We start from the raw sequence: 19,713 nt of genomic DNA, 5'->3' as shown, positions 1-19,713 counted from the left end.
CTTGAAATCAAGAGGCTGCTCTTGTTTGTGAACGCAGCCCCATACGTAATTGGCTTTGCTTGGAAGACCTTTTTTAATTTTATTATATGCAAGCTGAATTATAAATTCATTTCCTTGATCAACCTGAAAAAAAATACTTGGAAAATTGGAAGAACCAAAATATAGAGTGTTTTGAGACAGACAACAGTAGCTGAGATATTGGAACATAAAGTAAAATATGATAGATCTTTTATTAAACAAAATGCTAAAAAATAATTGTATGTGTAAAATAATTGTTGTAATCTGATTCTTGAGGAAACAAGAACAAAATGCTTATGGTTATAGTGCTCTCTTAACAATTTAGAAATCTATGAACCGGAGAAGAAACAAAATGATTTATCCCCATCTTCTGCAGAAATATTAACCTATAAAGTCAAATATTAGACCAAATATACGAATTGGGACTGTAAAACCTCCTCTCCAAAACTGGGTTAACACAATAGGATCCTGAAGATACTGTACTGTTTAGAGAGGAATCAAAAAATAAAATGTTGTCTGAGATCTACATACAATTTGTTTTATATACAAGCTGGATCATTTTCTTGTTCTGCTACTGCTAATGGCATGAATGCACAAATCAACTTCCGCGCTCAATTCCCGAGTTCCCAATTTCAGCTTCATGGGGGTTGGCTTCTGTTTGAGGTGTAAGTGAAGTTTCAGGCGATGTCAGATCCTGAGAACCCTGTCGCTGATTTGGCCGCGCATCCCACCTCCTCCTCCATTTTAAAAACTCGAGAATAACAGAGGTCCCAGTCATTGCACCTCCAAACCCAGCCAGAGTGGCAAGGAGAACTGATAGAACGGCCTGCACTTTAAGCTGCAGCTCCAATGCAAAATATAAGGAAACATTTGGCATCAGAAGGAACCTCGGAAAGATAAAAAATAATGATTTGGAGCAGAGCATCTTTTACCAGCGTGTAGAAAACATGCGCAAAGAGAACAACCAATGCAAACTGAATAGTTGCATACAACCAGGCATATCTTCTCCTTACTAAACACAAATTGCAGAGAGATTAGTAGTACACCAAAGATGATTAAATTCATGCTCCCAAAACAATTTCTGACTACATAAATATAAATTTTAGCTTACCCATAGTTGTTGATGTCATAGATGCAAGCAGACCCAATATACAGGAAAAAGGCAAAGATATGGCAATTGCACCAGAGCCCATCTTTGTAACCTGCCAACAGAGACTGATATCAGGAACATTGGTAGGCTTGAAAGACCTGTATCTAGAAGGTGCTAATCTTACCAAAAGCTGCTCTAGAAAACAAAAGTAAGCGAGCATGCTGACAATGACAAGAACGGGAACATCCTGCCAAACCCTGATAAAAGTTGCACAATTTTCAGGCAAATTGTCCCCGGTTAAAATATAATAAATTTATTCTTATTCTTAAATTGTAATAAAATAAGACAAAATTGATGTTGGCGACAGGAAATGGATAATCTCCAATGAGTAATTAGAAATTTTCAGATGGCATGGTACTAAAGGGTTTTGCCACACTTTCAAACTAATTTTCTTCTCTCTTCAAATCATGAAATACACAAATAATCAAAGAAACAATAAATATTGGAGAAAATGTAAAATGAAAATAAAAGAATGGGCATCAGTGCCTTTTTACCAAACATTGCAACATGATAATATCATTTACTTACCTGTATTGAGTAACTTCAACTTGCCCAGCTCCAATTCCTCGCATGTTATGGGACTGAACATTTTGAATACGTAGAAGAGTGACAGGAAGGTTCTTAACCTCTTGCTTGCATACATCACATGTCTTGTTACCTTTGATGCTAAACCATTTTATAGCGCATTCTTGATGAGCCAATGCAAGCTCACCTCTGCAGCTACATTCCATCTTGAGGGTGTCAGCACCCTCCCCCAGTTCGACCAAGCAGATTCTACAAACAGCTTCTTCTTCAGGAATGTTTTCACCATGTTCATCATTTGCATCTGAACCAGAAGACCTTTAAGGCATAGGTTGGTTATCGCAATTTGCATACAGGTTTAAAAGTTACAGCAGAAAAATAAAATGTGAAGTATAGTTAAAATCCAAGTATTATACTACAACAAAGACTTATTTATAAATTGATAGACGATTTGTCCAGATAATATAAATGTCAAAAACAACTTGCACTGAGATAACATCTTTAACCATTACAGAGTGATTTCTTCAAATAAAGTACCAAAGTTTAAGCTCTAGCACAATTATATGGTTCTAGTAGGATTCCTAATCGTAGATTTGGTTGTCATTAGCCACTATGAACTAGATCAGGCGGCAAAGCTCCTTGTGATGAAATCATGGAGCCAAGTTCATTTGACACCACTCTCCTTGGTAGATGGCCAAGTCAAGCCAGAAAAAGGCCCTTTTGTGACTTTGAAAGAGAGAATTTCAAGCTAATCGACACACAGCCCTATTAAACTATGTCAACAACAATAACATTTTCGGTAACAAAAATTACCAGCATCACTTGGAGTTGTGTTTGATGTCACAGCAATTCCCTCTGCCACCCGTGGAGTAGTGGGAATTACACGAAATACACCACTTGAGGCATCCATCTGCTTCATGCTTTCATATTTATCTAACACAGGAACTGAATGTGAACGATGAATAGGAAGATACGTCTCATCTTTCTGTCAAGTAGGAATTCTAAAGAATCAAATACAGAAGTATATAAAGTTATGGTGCGAGATAAAGTGGAAATATCAATTATTGAAAAATAAATGAAAGAAACAAGTGAGACTACAGTACTGACAGGAACAATATTAGGATGTCAAAGAAGTACAGATTGAACTACCACTTCTAGATTTTGACGGGAACTAAGAGACTGACTTTTGAAGGATTTACAAGGTGCACCTTATAAAGCACATATATTAAATAAACCAGATGGAGTATGACTACACTCAAGTTGACCCAAAAAAAAAAAGAGCCTCTAGGTATCCATCACTTCAACAATGTAGAAAATGCAGATGTGCACAAGCAGACTAGAGGGAATTGACTCTAATTTCCGGACCAAATCTAATTTTAATGTCAACATTCTTTCTTATGTAGTTATACAGATGGTAAAGAACTCTGGTAGAAATGCTTGGAATCAATTGACTAGTCAGGGGAGCTGTTAAATGGTGCACAACAGCAACGAGGAATTATTAAACTCATAATAAAGCTAAATTCATACTATGATTGTTGTCAAGCTAACACTTACAGAAGAATTTAGAGCATCGACTCTGTTCCCTCCATGTGTAGACTCTGGATTCGAGTGTGCAATTGGAGTAACAGGTAAAGATGATGTTTTTTCAGTTTTGGGATTGAAAAGCTTTGTAAGAGAAAATGTCCTTGGAATCAAGGGCTTCTCTCGTGTCCCTGAATGTGAACCTCCCAGAGCTAGGATAGCAGCCTTTTCAATATCTGCAGTGGAATTCCGGAATTTGAAGCTTAGTTTAGGAAGTAGGCTTTTCATGGATGATTTACCTCTAGATGAACCTGGAGACCCATTGAATTTGGCATAACTAGGGCTGGGTATTGGAGAAAAATTCACTCTTTTCGGAGTTGGACATGGTGATGCGGGCATGTTTATCCTCACAAAATCCTCTGTGGAGCCATCAAATGTTCTAGGAGGTATCTCTAAAAAAAGGGGTGGCCTTTGGTGTTGACTTGTTGCATTTTCTTCGATTATTTCACTTGATTCTCCAGCCTACAATATATGCCATGAATCAGGAAAAAAAAAATCACTTGTCTCGTTAAGAAATGGCAATGAATCCAATACCCCTGTCAAAGTGGTTGGTGAATATAATACAACAATGTCACACAAGTTGATCATGTCTAATATCGCATCAACAATTACTGCAAACCTGGTTTCAAAAAATTGATTCATACAATACGAGAGATCCATGAATTGGGATCCTAATGCATATATATATATAATGGTCCAATGGGAGCAAGAAATTCCTGGAACAATTGGAACTAATTGAAGTCAAAGGTATAGCATTGGTGGATGGCCTTAAAGCTACATATTTCTTTAAAAGGGCTTTTAGCTTTGTTGCAAAATGCTCTATGATTCTGTTGGATTGAATTTGCACCATATAATATAAATATGCACAGCCACGTAAACACAAACATCAAGCATTCACAAAGTTCAGGTATAGAATTTAAACCTATATAGAATACTGACTATATAAGAACCCAATAAATTTTATATTATGGAAGTACAATTTTTCGGAGGGTAGGCCAAAAATTAATTTTAGCGATAAAAAAATAGGATCAAAGCATAAAATCAATGAAAGAAAGGGGAAAAAAAGAGCACACAGAGACCGTAAATGAAATTCTTGAGAAAAATGGAAGGCATCCAAATAAGAAATCAGAACAAAAATCAGCGCCCAATAACAAAAATGATGACAGAATCTATTGAGTAAAAATGTAAAAAGAAAAATAATAAAAATGAGAACTAATACAGACACGTATATACACACACAAAAACACAATACATGTATAGAGTGAGAGAGAAAGAAAGCAGAAAGGGAAACAAAAAAATACCTTTTGAATAGGAGGAGGGGGATCAATTGGGTGGTTGTTGGAAGCATCCTCATCAATTGGGTTGTTGCTAGAAGCTCCCATATGTATAGATATATATTACGTTTCAATTGTTACAACTATATTTGTGAAATCAATCAATCAATTTCAATAATCTCAGATGAAAAGAAAACCCTTCAAAAACCTCTGAAATTTAACAAACAGAGAAGAAGATAAAGATTTATAACAAGTGCCTCCAGAGAGAGAGAGAGAGAGAGAGAGAGGTAGAGCTAAGAAAAATTGAAATTATACTGTGTGCGTGTGGAGAGAGAGAGAGAGAGAGAGAGAGAGAGAGAGAGAGGTGGTTTTTGACAGGAAGCGCAGCCAACTGGTACTAGTGTACTACGGCGGGTACAGACTACAGAGTTTCGGGATATATCGGGAAAAATATTTTTCTCACGAGAAACGGAAAAATAGAGCATATATTGACAACGCAATCGTTAGGGTCTGTTGGAATTTACATTTTTAATTTTTTCCCATAAACTATTTTCGTGCAAGTTAAGCTGGTCAGATTATACTAATACCAAGTTCTATCCAACATGAGTATTATAATTGCAATTGTTTTGACTTTTTATGTAATTCATAGTTGAAATTATTTTTTAGAAGTAAATTGAAAAAAAATAAAAATAAAACTTATTGTAAACAAATGGACTCTATTTGGTTTCTTATGAGGGAAATGATACAATATGAAAGTGAGTGACTTAATGGGTAGGCCATGTGATGTGAATGAAAAAGGAGGTTTACTAAACTAGGAATTTAGGATTTCATCAATTTTTATAAGATTAATTCTAGGGCGAACTGCAAATTTTTTTTTTTTTTTTTTACTATTATACATTTGTAAGAAACTCCATTGTAAATATTTTTGTCAAAAAATTCCCCTAAACTATAATGAGGGGAAGATTTAACTTATTTTCGTTTAATAATCTTGTGAGATAATTTTTTTTACCAAATTATCCTTACATCTAGTTAGTAGCTTCAGTTGGATTTTCACCAAGTGAAAAAAAAAAATTGAGTTCTCTCCCTCACATTCTAAGAACTGAAAAAAGAGAGTAATATATAAAAATAAAATACACTGAGAGGGAATTGTGCAAACAATAACGAAGGGAGAGAAATTGAGTGTCTTGTGCAAAGATCCAATTTGCGAATTGGTAATTTAACCCTTGTCTAGTATGTCGGAGAGAAAGCTTGTGGTAAGAGCATCTCCAATAGACTCTCTAAAATTAGGCTTTCCGAATTTACCACATCAGTATTTTCATTAGTCATATAAGTATTTCCCATAGCCACGTCAGCATTGTAGAGTCTTTAAATTTTAGTATCGCGTGTACTCCAATGGTACACTTTTGCTCTCCAAAAATATTTTTAAAATTTATTTTTTAACTTTTTTCTAACGGCTATATCAATAGGAACATTAAAAAATTTAAAAAGGAAAAAAAATCACTTTTTCCAATTTTTTAAAACAATTTTTTTTTGCCTAAAAAAGCCTTTAAGACACTGTTTGTGTCAGCCAAATAGTGCCTTAACGACTCTTTGATTCAATTATTTTAAGGGAAAAAAAAAACAAAGAGAAACCAAAGTAAGGAAAAAATCTGAATTTTAGCTTTTATTTTAGCCAAATATGTTCAAATAATGTTCTAGGTTTAGAAATAGTGTTCTGACCTGAATTTAAAAAATAAAAGAAAACAAAAATAGGCCCACAAAAAGTGAGGCCAAATGCCAACCCACCCTTGCTTTCTAACTACCTCCATCAAGAGTCATTCTTTGGGGCTACTTTTCTCATGGTCCATTGGAGCATCCAATCTTCAAAAATTGGCCCAGTTTCGCCAAAAAGAGCACTGATGGAGTTGCTCAAGTCTTGTTCTTACTTTCATCCTTGGTACAACTTTCTATGTATATGTTCGTTGCCATATAAATTTCACACACAAACACATATATATATTTGTGGCATATTTGTATATTTTGTAGGTTTTGGGCATCCCTTAGGACGTGGATACAGATGGCTTGAAGGATTACATGAGCAAAATTGGGGAAATTGAGGAATATATTGTGACGAAGGTGAGTCATCTCTATGTTATAATAGTTACTCCCAATGTACTGTTTATCTATAGAGTGAGTGTGCAATTATCGGTAAAGAGGGATGAAATTAAGTTTCAATTTCATAAATCTTCTTCATAAATAATGAAAAAATTAAATTTATTGCTTTCTGGTATTTTCATTTAACCTGAATCAAAAACTTGATTTTTTCATTCTACATCGACCCAGCTTCAACGGCGAGCTCCGTGCAACGGCAACCTACCTCGATAGCAACCGAACTGACAGTGAGCTCCAGGGTGTGAATGCAACTCTGGCGAACACACAGTAATCTCCAATATGCTGCTTGCAACTCCGGCGAACACACACGCGTCACGCACACAAAAGAGTCCAAAGCTCTCTCTCTCTCTAAGGTGATATATTGTGTTTTAAGCTAGGTCATTGAATTGCACTCCATTTGGTTGATTTTTGGAGCTACCTCTATGTGTATTTTTTTTTTTTTGATATATCTCTCTTTTCTTACACACTTCTTAGAAAGTGAGGGAGAAGGTTTTTGTTTTTGTTTTTTTTGTTTTTTTTTTTTTTTTTCACGCGTAAAGACCTAACCGAAGCTACTTACCCAGATGTAAGGATTATTTGGTCAGAAAAAATTGTCTCACAAGATTATTAAACGGAGGTAAGTTAAATCACCCCCTCCTCATAGTTGAGGGAGTTTCTTGTCAAAAACATTTAAAGGGAATTTCTTGCAAATGGGTAATAATTGGGGTGGGTTTTTTTTTTTGGCACTTCGTCCTTAATTATATAAAGTGTTTGATCAATAAAATATTTTGTGGTTTGATTAAATAATAAATATATATATATATATATGCTTTTCCAAAGTTCAAACAAACAGTTATTAATTTTACAATATTGTCCCTAACAAGTTTTAAATACTCAAACCTCTCTTTTTTCTTTTTTTAAAAAAAAAAGAAAAAGAAAAAGAAAAAATATATATATATATCTACTAATAAGCGTACTGAGTTTATATAAAAGACAATAATTAAGTCCTCACTAGTGAAGATCTACAATATAGTGACCCTTGGTGTGGACCAATAATAAATGAATACATGCTATTTTAATTACCAAATCATAGATGGTAATCAAATCACATCTAATTTGGTAATTGAGTATATACTCCACTCTCTTTGATTTGATAATTAAAGATGACATGTTCATTATTATTTGTTTACATTAATAGTAAGGATGTTGTAAATTTCACTATTGAAGGTATAAATATTTTCTTTATATAAATTAAAAGAAACTTAATGGAATTGTAGTTACAAATTTCCTTTTTAGCTCACAAAATGTATACGGAACATGTAATAAAAAATAATCAAATATTATTTTTAACTATATTTTTGAGCACATCTTGTGCTAGGCTGCTAGCCGTTATGTTAATGGTAAATATTGCTTTTCCGAGATTACTTTGTCCCCCAACTAACATGACAAGAAAGTCTACAAAATAAAATTAAAAAAGACATGAAAATAGAATTTGGTTTGTTACGTTCGTGAACGCAGATATATCTAATAATCAAGCTCCATACACAATTCACTAGTTAATAAGTGGTTAGGAAAAATATAAACATACCTGCACTCGATAAAATTGATTAGATTTTATTATCTTGATAATGAAATCAAATCTGACCTGATTCAACAGGTAAGAATAATCCTACTATAATTGGAGGAGGTCAAAAGGATTAAATCATATTCCCCACAAATTTGATAATAAATCTCTTATGATTTCGCACAAACGGAAGATAAGATCAATCATCGACATCGGCGGAACGATTTTGATTCCAATAACCATTAAAAAGACGTAAAAACTATTATTAATCCCTATCTTCTTTTTAGACCTTCGTGACTAATTTGATTGTCGGGGAGCTCTTGACAGACACCACACCGATACCGTCAAGGTTCATCGATCTTCTCCGAATTTCAGCCCCAACAATAAGTGACCATTATTAGTAAATATAATTCTTATTGAGAGGATACCAAGAGGAACAAATTGGACACAAACCCAATATGTGTTCCATTATGAATTTGACAAGTCACATGCGCCATTGATTAGTCAGGGCTACCTACTCAGCAATAAAAATAATTACTTATATATATATCATAGTTTCGATTTCATATCAGTACTAACCTAAGTGTCCATGGTTGGTTGATTTGAACATTTTAAAATAGTATTACTCAATCCAGCGTTTATTTAATTATATTTTTTTAAAAAAAGTATGTGTATCAATCCTATAACAAACACTATTTAAGTTATGAGTGTGATTTGAAAACGAGACCTCAAAGACTTATCTGTCGAATCTCTATCAACGTCGCTATGCCTCTGGGCAGCGCTTAACCAATTAAGTTAAATTGATAAAATAATTTAAATATCACTAAAAACGGTAACAATAGTTTAAAATAGGATAAAATTTTAAGTGAAACATCACGTATCACTAAATATTGAATACTGAAAATTCAAAAAAAAAAAAAATCAAAAAAATATTTATATTTCAATTGCCCCTTAAAAACTGCAGCATTTAAAACTAATGTGATGTTTGATAAAACTGAAAATTAAGCACTAAAAATTTCAAGTTCTGAAATTTTAAGTACTGAATATATTAATATATAAACTTGTTTGATATTATATTAATTTTAATCGTTGAATATTGTTTGTTAAATGCAAAAGTAGAAATATGAATGTTGTATATATTACATTTTTGCCTTGAATATTTTCTACACATAATATTATTATAAAAGATACTATATTAAAACATAGACATATAAATAAAATAATGAACTTCACCAAAAAATATATATCAATTTAACAATGGATATTAATGTCAAAACTTATCATAAAAAATTCAAAATCAACATATAAAATGAATAACTTATGAAAATAAAATATTTATGAAAAGGAGATTAGAATTCAAGCACAAATCATTCAATATTTATTTATGTAGTAGATTTGCATCATAACAATGGTGTGAGGGTTTTATTGCATGATTGTTAATTATAATTTAAGTGAACCATGCAGTATGTATATATATATATATATTGTTGAATATTATTTATATTTATATTATTTGAGAAATTTGAGTAAAATAAAAGTAAAAATTAAGTGAAAGGGAATAAAAATGCAAAGGGGGAGTAGAAAGTTTATCAATACGTTTAATTTCAAGAGTAGTATTAATACGTTTAATTTCAAGAGTAGAAACAAGTTATAGAGAACCTAAAAATATAATGTTTGAGGGTAACATTGTTATTAACAAAATATCTAAAACCTAAAATTACTTACCATTAGCAAGGTTATAAAATTTTGATATGTTTATTTTAAGTGTAACTTAAATGTTATCAATTACGTTAATTTTAAAATTTTGCTTTACCATGTTCTTTTCATGTGCTAAATAGTGATATCAAACAAGCCCTAAGTTTTTAATATTTTTAATTTTATCAAATAACAATTTATTTTTATCCATCATTAATTAAGGATTGTTTTTGCCTATTGGACACTTGTGTTTGAAATAAACAAATATATATATATATATATATATATATATATATAGTAGCTCCATTCACGAGGCTACCAAGCATTATATTTTGTAGCTTGCGGGTCCCTCACTTAAAGTTTTAGTACTCAATAAGGTGGTGAGTGGTAAATAACATCATGTGCCCTGCCATAGGCCCAAAACATAAACCTTAAAACCATATTTCAAAATTATTTGGACATTAAAATGAATTGAAACCTTCACTGATTGAGACATAATGTGATTAAAGGCCTGAGTTCACAGGCTCAATCATTTTGTGAGGGATTGAGCTCTCAATGAGTTTTGACTATGAGTTTGCTTGTCATTTTCACATAATTTGGGGGGGAAATAGTAATTAATTAGTAATAATTATGCGGCGACAACAGCAGCCCAGATAAGAAGCTGATGGATGGATGATGATTAGGACAAAAATAATGGAAGTTAAATCACATCCAACCTTCCTAATGCCATCTTCATTACTTTATATCTCTTATCTTTTACTTCATTCTTACCCGTGTATGTATATATTATAATATTATGAGTCCCAAATCCTAAAATAATTGTTTGTAAATTAGTATTAATTAGCAACTTGAATTTAAAATTAAAATCCAAATTTAAAATGTTGATTGGATGCACTCAAATACATTTATCACCCCCTCTCAAATACATTTATTACTCTTCATCTCTGTTACTCTATCTATGAGTTTTCTTTGGTTCCACTTATTTAATGGATAATATAATTTCAACCTTTATTTTTTTTACTTTATCTACTGTACAAAGATCAGTACTTATTTAATAAAGTAAATTCTTACACAAAATTCATTTGTCTCCTTTTTATTTTCAAAGTAATTTTGTGGTAAAAGTCCTTCTCATTGAGACATCCAAGAATGCGAATAAATGGATCAATTTTAAGGGTGGCAATATTTGATATGACACGCTAATACGATTCGAATACGGATGTCAATTTTTACTGTCCCGCTAAAGCCCTACCCCGTCCCGCCCCATTAATAACGGATATGGGAACACTTTTTATACCGTTGGGGCGGACATGAATACAAATTTTGTACCCGTCAAGAGTCACGGGGCGGGTAAAGGTTCAATATACATATCCTAGGGGGCCTGCCCCGCATATAACTATATTTAATACACACACACACACACACACATATATATATATATATATATATATATATATATTAATAAGTTATTTTAGCGACTTATCCAATTACCCATTTCTTACAATCCTAATTTGGGATGTAAATTTAGTATTAAATTTGCTTTTGTTTTGGTTATGGTGGAAGTTGGAGCTTAGAAAACTTGGTATTAAATTTGCTTTTGTTTTGATTATGGTGGAAGTTATTTTAGCGGGCTTACCCAATATGCTCTGAGTGCTTCATGTTTGCTCACAAGGGGACCAGAAATGTAAAAAATGTTTGTAAAATATTCTTCTTTCCTTTTTACTAAAACAAGATGATCATTATATTTGATGAACTCCGTTGAGGTACCATTTAATTATAATACAAAATCTTATAAAATCATTCACGTTGGATTTGAAAACACCAAATTGAAATTAAATTTTGAATTAAATTTCTTTTAATTCTAAATTTATGAAGTCAATTCGATGCTATTAAACATAGAATCATAAAAATGTTCAAGAACACTAGACTAACCTGTTGTTATAATCTCTTTTCCTAATCGAAACACGAGAATTCGTGTTCAATGACATTGTGACATTTATGAGAATGTGTGCGTGAGTATTTGCGGGAAAAAAATAAAAATAAAATAATAGTGGGGAACCAACCACGTACAACTGTACATTTGAACTAATGTTGGTCTGATATCAATGAAATATTAATATGCCCCACCACTCTGTAACCATGTACTAGAACTGAGTTCCTATGCCCCAGCGTTACGTTTGATAAAGACATCCAATTGAATTCATAATAATCATTAAAGGTTATGAAAGTTGACTTGTAAATGGTAGGGTTTCAATACATAAATTAGTTGAGAACCAAGGGTGGTTGCTCATGTTTTGTTTGGTTAGATGTTTATACGGAGTATTATAATTTACTCAAGATAGAAATCATTAAGTTTACAAAAAAAATTGCAACAATGTCAAAGGTAAGAAGGTCTTATAAATTGGCTTACTATTTGTATATCTTTTTTATTCTCACCAAAACTGTTTTGGACTGACCCCACCACCAATTGCTGCAATTTCCTATTGTAGATGATGCAAACATTCATATTTCATATAAGAAAATCATTATTGAAGCATTCAGCTTTACAGGAGCAGTAGATGTCTCAAAAGTTTAGTGGTTTAGCATTTTTGATAAATTTTAGAGTGTCAAGTTTCGACTCTTTACATCTACTAATTTAACTTTTACCTTCTTGTCTTGTAAAAAAAAAAAAAAAAAAACAAAACGGAAGCTTTACAAGAGACAGCCAAACACGAATAGGACAGTTACCTAGCAGTACCAGACTTTTACTTTCTAAGGAGGTTAGAGGTTCGAACATTGACGGAGGCATGTGTGTATAATTACCCAAAAAAAAAAAAAAAAAGAGAGACAGCCAAACAAGCCCCAAAGAATATATATAATTCAGGCGTTAAAACTTTGGACCACCCACAATGATTTAACCAACACTATTGTCTCGTTAGTATCAATTTAAGCACTTCCACAAAGGGATGTTTGTTTGAGGTTCACAATTTTCTTTCAAGCTTTATATTAGAACAAGTTTAGAAATTTGTGAATCCAAAAGAGCCGTATGAGTTTGACATATATATATATATATATAAAGTTATATATATAAGTTATATAAGAAAATTAACCTCAGACTTCTTCAAATTGAAAAAGGAAAGAGTTTTTGGATTGAGATATATATTGCTATTTTGATCAACTGTTACTTCATATTATTCCATATTGAAAAGGACCCCAACCCCAAGGTCCAGTCCCACTAGCTATCTATGAAATAAAAGAAAAAGATTGATTTGGACTTCTCATTTTCTAGATAACTCTAATTTTCCACTAGTTATGATGCAAAGTTGGGTAAAATGGTTAGTGACAAGGCTTCATGATTTTTTTTTTTTTTTTTGTATTATTTATTTTTTATCCGATAGTTAAGGTGTTTGTAACTTCGTCCCGACTAATTTATGAAATTCATGTAAAGTGCCTTCTCCATACAAATCAAGTAAAATTTAGATTATATCCGCAGTAGTAGCTCCTGAGGAATTGATTGCACTCGAAATGATTGTAACCTGACACTTAATATTTCCATACTCGAGACAAATTTTTTTTTAACCCAACATTTTTCAATCAATTTCGAAAATTCCAAATTTAAAATTTTCTATATTTTTCTTTCCCAATTTTTCCTTTTTCTCTCTCTTCCTCTTCGTTTCTCTCTCCTCCTCTCTGTGTCTGTCTGGTTCTTCACCAATTCTTCTTATACATCCCTTCTCTTGATATACATATATTCAAAGTATTCTAGAGACAAAATCCAAAATTATTTATCCTCGCTCCTTTTTCAAGATCACTACTTTTCTCTATTTATAAATCTTCCAAAAATAAATCTTTTCAATCCCAGATAAAAAATATGCAGAAGATTTTTTTTTTTGGGTAAGTAAATATCCATACAAGATTTGCCATTACAAAACACATTAATCTCTTACAAAAAAAAAAAAAAAAAAAAAAAAAAAAAAACAAACAATCTAGAAAAGAGAAACATGAATCTTCTCAAAGTTTCTGTTTAATTTGTATGATATAAAATCTGAAGGAGAGAAAGCTTTATTTTCTTTTTCTTTTACTTTTTTGTTCTGTTTTGGTTTTGTGCTTCTGTATTTGCAAAACATGAATAATTTTTTTTTTATTTTTATTTTGTCTTCAATTTTGCGAAATCAAAAAGAGAGACAAAACCAAAATCAAAGATAAAATTGAATACAAAAGAAAAATCGAGAATTAGAGGAAGAGAGGAGAGAGAAGGGAAGAGGTAGGAGTTATGTTTTTAAAAAATAATCTGATGGGGCTGAGCCATGTTAAGTTCGACCTTTTATTCTGTTGTTTGGTTCATTCTCTTATCATTTTCCATTTTTTTTAACAAGAAATTTTAACAAACTAATAAAAATAGTACATTAAAAGTTTATTTATATATTTTTTATAAATTCCAAATCTGAACTTTTTTAAAACAAAAAAAAAAATGGTCGAATATTTCAACTCCATGATAAAATTTTATTTATTTTTCTAATTTAACTACTAATAAAAGTTTGGATTTTTTTTCCCCCAGTTTAGCAAGAAAACTAGTTTTGCTGATTAGGTTGGATTTTAAGATGAAAAGTTTGAACCTCACGTTAGTCTGGATTGGGCTGGAATAAGGTATTAAAAACCTAGCCCAACCAAATCTTATACATATAATTTATATCAGGGTTAATTTCATAAAGATATTTATTCCCTCTCATTTTTATGTGCCTAAACCGTTGATTGTAAATTATTTTACAGAAAATTTAAAATCTTATTTTGCAGAAAAAATAATATTGCCTAAAAGGGGATTATAGTATCCTTGTAATTGGCTTTAGAGTCGATATTTTGCTAAAAAATGTATATATTTTTATAATGCCCTCGTGCTTTTATTTTGAAGAGAATTTGACACAGTAATATAGAAATTCGACAGACAAATAGAGGGTATGAACTTATTGTGTGTCATGAGAATTGAGAATGAAACTTATATATAATTTGGTAAATAATATAGATATAAAAATAGAATAAATTAAAAGTTAAGTGGGAGCAATTGTCCCACTCAATTCTATGTGTGGATTACAATATCACCTAAACGTGTGTATGATTCTCAAAAATAATAGTAATAATAATTTTAAAAGATTTTATTTTATTTTATTATTTTTTTATTTTTGATTCTCAAAATTCAAATGTGGTTATAAAGTATTTTTATTTTTTTTTAACAAAAGAAGAAGATAAAAGACAGGTAAATGATGAAGAATTGAAGATGAGCCATGATCATAAAATAGGAAGATACAGATGCAGATTTTAATGCATTTAAAAAATTATCCATTACCATGAAAGAGTCAAAGACACTTCAAATATAAAATTACTATCAAATTATGTATACTATCATTACACTAAATAATAACATCTAATGTCCAAATTAAATATTTTGATTATTCATTTGCTGTTCACATATTACTTAGAATCTTGTTATAATTACAATCGATCACAAAGTATATGTATGAACTTGCCTACCGTGTTGACAGGTTTAGAAAATTTTCATTATTTTTATTTTATTTTAAATAAAAAATAAATCAAGATTCCTTCTCACTTAAAACGAGTTGGACCGAAACTTTAATGTTGCAATTATAGAATACCAAACCCATTAACCCTCTGCGAATGTGACCATCAAAGTCAAAGGGCTTAGACTCGGTTTAGACCCTTTGGGTACGACTTCCTTTTCATTATTGGTATTAGATGATGAATTGGCCAAACGATGAATCAATATGCTTTTTTGACTCATTAAATTGAAATGTGAAACAAAAGGGAGATTACAATTTAAATGACAGAATTGTCCCATTTTATTCTGACGTGGCAAGCTTCAGAATGGCCATTTTTGTATTTTAATTGCAAGTTTGACTCGTTCAAATTTATAATCTATTTTATGATTGGTTCAGACTAGTTTGGGCCTTTCTTCTTGGCCTCCTAAGCCTCCATGCAGCTTCTTGGGACTGCAGAGGAAGCAACCAATTAGGCATGTAATGAAGAAAAACAAAAGGGTACACAAAAATACACCACATAGATGTGTGTATATATATATATATATATATAAATAGCACGTGGCGTTTGGTCCTTGCTCAGAAATAAACAACTTTGAATTGGACTATTTCACCCTCTAGAAACTTCTCACGTTGAATGTCTCCATTAGGTCAAAATTTTATCTCTTTGCAATATTTATTAATTTTAAAATTAGTGGGTTTTTTTTTTTTTTTTTTTAAAGAATTTTAATGGAAAGAATAATCAATTTGATAGATATATAATTAAAAAAATAAATAAAAAATTACAAGGGTTTAATACTAAATAAAATTAAATAAAAAGTCAGTGCAGATAATTACTCTCACTGTATGTACTGAATTACATACAAGCTTGTGCCGGGTTATACGAGAAACAGGAAATTTTCATGAAAAAATATGATTGTACATTGAATAGAAATATTATGTATACTTCTCCGACAATTTGATTTAACAAGCCTACCATGTCCTTAATTAGACAAACAAAAGACCAGGAAAAAAAAAAAATGTATGTTGTGGTAAATCTTATTACAACACTAATTAATTCTTTGTTTTTTTTATCCTAATTATGCCTTGACAGAAAACTTAATGTAAAACTTTGCAGGTTTTAGTCAAACTTTGTGTTCTTATTATTATTATCATTTACTAAATTGATACTTTCTCTTTGATTAATTCGTTCAATTTTATTTCTAAGGTATTTTGATATTGATTTTTTTTTATAACAAGACTATATTAATACAAGCAATGAGATGATCCATTGTTTTTTTCTTTCTTCTTTTTTTTGTTTGGGTAAAAATGTGTGAATTTTAAAGAGAGCTCATGACAACTATAATGAGATACATCTCACCACAGTCCTCTTGAATACCTAATTCAGCAAAGTCTGTCGAAAGTCAATACCATGGGCATTATTGGGTATTTAGTCTCTCCTGTTACATTTTCTTTAATTCTTCTTCTTCTTGTTGGCTCTCTAATGTTCTAATTCTGCATCTCTGATACACATACCCGTCAACCATGGGAATTCAGATGTCAAATCCAAAATTTCAGGCAATCAGATAGAACTAATTACAGTTCACAATATGAAGTTCTCTTTTCCTTGCTTAAATTGTTTCTCTTCTTCAACAGATGTCATGGTTGTCAATACAAGTGGCCAAGGTGAGTTCTAACCTTTTTTTTTTTTTTTTTTTGCTTCCTTTTCATTGCTCTTGACCTCTCTTCATAATCTTCGTATAAATGAATCTATTCTCTAGGTATGTCATAATGTTTTTATTGAATTTTTGAACCAGATGACCAGAATTTCCGTGTCTTCACTTACAATGAATTGAGAGTTGCCACTCATAGTTTTCGCGAATCAAACAAAATTGGAGAGGGAGGATTTGGTGTTGTCTACACGGTAATGATCATCTTTATATGCATACACACACATATGTGTGTGTGTTTTGTGTGTGTGTATTTTGGCAAATGTAATAATACTATGATTATTAATTTTGTTGTACTATGGTTTTTGGTTGGACTATAAAGGGTAGGCTTAAAGATGGCAGAGTTGTGGCTGTAAAGGTACTGTCAGTTGAACTTGAATCAATGAGAGGTGAGAGGGAATTTATATCTGAAATAGCTGCACTGTCCAATGTCAAACACGAAAATCTTGTTACCCTCCAAGGATGTTGTATTGATGGAGCTAACAGATTTTTGGTCTATGATTACATGGAAAACAATAGTCTCGCCCACGCCTTTCTTGGTACTAATTTTGATTCTAATAGCTTCCCATTTTGTGTTTGCTTAAAATTTCAATGTTTTATTACGATTGCTGAATGCTGATTATAGGTGCAGAGAAGAACAGGATTAAATTTACTTGGACACTTAGGAGGGATATTTCATTAGGGGTTGCTCGTGGCATTGCCTATCTACACGAAGAGGTCGATCCCCATATCGTGCATCGGGACATTAAAGCCACCAATATACTCCTTGATCAGAATTTTATACCAAAAGTTTCGGATTTTGGTCTGGCGAAGCTATTTAGGGATAATGCTTCTCACATTAGTACTCGTGTGGCCGGGACATTGTAAGTTGAATTAATTCCTGGTTCTTGCACTAAATCTGCATTGGGTTCATTGTTTTTTGTGTGCTTTTGCTAATGGGGTTTCTTGCAATCACCAATGCCTAAGAGGCTATCTTTCTCCAGAATACGCCATTACTGGACATTTGTCAAGGAAATCGGATGTTTACAGCTTTGGAGTTCTGCTACTGGAAATTGTCAGCGGCAGGCCAGTTGTGGACTTCAATTTGGAAAGTGGAGAGCAGTACCTCGTCGATAAGGTAACAAAAATTTGACCAATTACTCAATCTAGCATAGCTATACTATTCATTCTTGCAGAGAACCAAATTATGAAGGTTGAGCATAAAAAGCCCAGATGGGATGTGTTTGGTTCATAAAAAATTACTGTATATAGCCTATTAGATAGATGTACCTTTGGACATTATAGTTGTAGTAGCTTACAATTGTTTATCCTGTCTCACCCCATCAACACAAGTCCAATATGCATTACCTTTCTTAACCGTTCAACTTAATGCACTAATCTGTTTGTTTTAGCATAAGTATGTAGAAAAAGTGCATGTGAGTGTGTATGTTATATGGTTGTAAAATTGTGATTTTCGGATCAATCATAATGTAGCAAGTTTAGCTTCATATGGTAAAAATGAGACCCTTGTGCACATTTGCGCGTGCAGGCATGGGAAATGTACAATGCTGACATCCTATTGCAGCTAGTGGATCCAGTACTAAACAGAGATTATGTCAAGGAAGAAGCTTTCCGATTCTTGAAGGTCGGCCTGCTCTGCGTGCAAGAAACCACCAGTCTCCGGCCCAAGATGTCTGAAGCCGTCAAGATGTTGACTAACGAGATCAATATCGAAGCTGTTAAGGTATCACACCCCGGACTTGTAGCTGATCTCATGGATGTCAAAATTGGCCAGAAGCACTCTTCAAACCTTTTCTCCAAGGCTTCCACCAGTAGTGGTTGAAGAAGTGCCCATGTACAGCCCCTTTTCGAGTAGCCAGGATCAGTGGTCCAAAGAACATCCATTCATGCCAAATTTACAACAGTGCAGTCTTGGAAATGAGTGTCATGGTCTGGAAAAAACCAGCTCCATCGTAAAAATTCATAATTTTTTGATAGGTTGTGTGAAGAGTTCTGTATATTTGATCAAATAAACATTCAATTCAATAGATCAATTATTGCTAAATATGAAGAAAAACAACTCTGTATTGTGCTGTGGGCTCAAACCACAACTTTATTTTGGCTAAACTATAACAGGCCACACCATTAGTCTTCAATTACCAAGCAAGCAAGCAACAAAATTAGGCATATAGACTATATAGTCCGATACTAGATGCATATATGATATATACCTGTGATCTGTTTTGAGGGGTCAAATTGGTCCTTGCATTTGTTGCCTGAGTCATGTCAAAAATCAGTCTGATCTGAGGAGCTTCACAAGTTCACAACATTTGATCTTCACAGTACAATTACAGTTAACACAAGCACACACAGGATCAATACACTGAAATAAGAATGTTATATAGTCACAGTTTATACATGACACAACCTTATATGACTTATGGAGCATCTTTGAATATGAAATTTAGTAATGTTAGGGGGGTTTGGTATCACCAAATCAATGCCGTGAAATTAAAATCGGAGGAAATTTAGTCCAAAGCTTTAGCAAAATTCATGATAAAAAATC

General features: G+C 32.2%; 2 protein-coding genes and 1 long non-coding RNA gene across 4 annotated transcripts; 2 read left to right on the top strand and 1 right to left on the bottom strand.

The window, feature by feature from the left end:
* Positions 1-352: 352 nt before the first annotated feature.
* Positions 353-4,989, bottom strand: LOC132293424 (uncharacterized). The gene is made up of 8 exons (XM_059790905.1): positions 4,573-4,989; positions 3,245-3,733; positions 2,504-2,675; positions 1,697-1,994; positions 1,293-1,365; positions 1,130-1,220; positions 951-1,030; positions 353-856 (listed from the first exon to the last, which is right to left on the bottom strand). Exons 1-8 carry the CDS (start codon positions 4,651-4,653, stop codon positions 617-619), a joined length of 1,524 nt encoding a protein of 507 aa, XP_059646888.1. The 5' UTR covers positions 4,654-4,989; the 3' UTR covers positions 353-616.
* A 1,144-nt stretch (positions 4,990-6,133) lies between these two features.
* Positions 6,134-7,442, top strand: LOC132285235 (uncharacterized). Its single transcript, XR_009472479.1, has 3 exons — positions 6,134-6,481; positions 6,571-6,660; positions 6,868-7,442. It is a non-coding gene; the product is annotated as an uncharacterized LOC132285235 (long non-coding RNA).
* A 9,307-nt stretch (positions 7,443-16,749) lies between these two features.
* Positions 16,750-19,212, top strand: LOC132293423 (putative serine/threonine-protein kinase). Of its 2 annotated transcripts, none has more exons than XM_059790904.1 (6): positions 16,750-17,124; positions 17,256-17,362; positions 17,491-17,707; positions 17,800-18,031; positions 18,135-18,285; positions 18,697-19,212. In XM_059790904.1, exons 1-6 carry the CDS (start codon positions 17,049-17,051, stop codon positions 18,988-18,990), a joined length of 1,077 nt encoding a protein of 358 aa, XP_059646887.1. In that variant the 5' UTR covers positions 16,750-17,048; the 3' UTR covers positions 18,991-19,212. The 2 variants fall into 2 exon arrangements, with proteins under 2 accessions (XP_059646887.1, XP_059646886.1); XM_059790903.1 differs by having other exon boundaries at positions 16,755-17,124; positions 17,794-18,031.
* The last annotated feature ends 501 nt before the right edge of the window (positions 19,213-19,713 follow it).

The sequence above is a fragment of the Cornus florida genome, unplaced genomic scaffold, assembly GCF_030987335.1.
Source record: "Cornus florida cultivar Cherokee Brave unplaced genomic scaffold, ASM3098733v1 CherokeeBrave_3.0.0_Hap2_Chr02, whole genome shotgun sequence".
Taxonomy (NCBI): domain Eukaryota; kingdom Viridiplantae; phylum Streptophyta; class Magnoliopsida; order Cornales; family Cornaceae; genus Cornus; species Cornus florida.
This window is presented reverse-complemented; position numbering and strand designations above follow the sequence as displayed.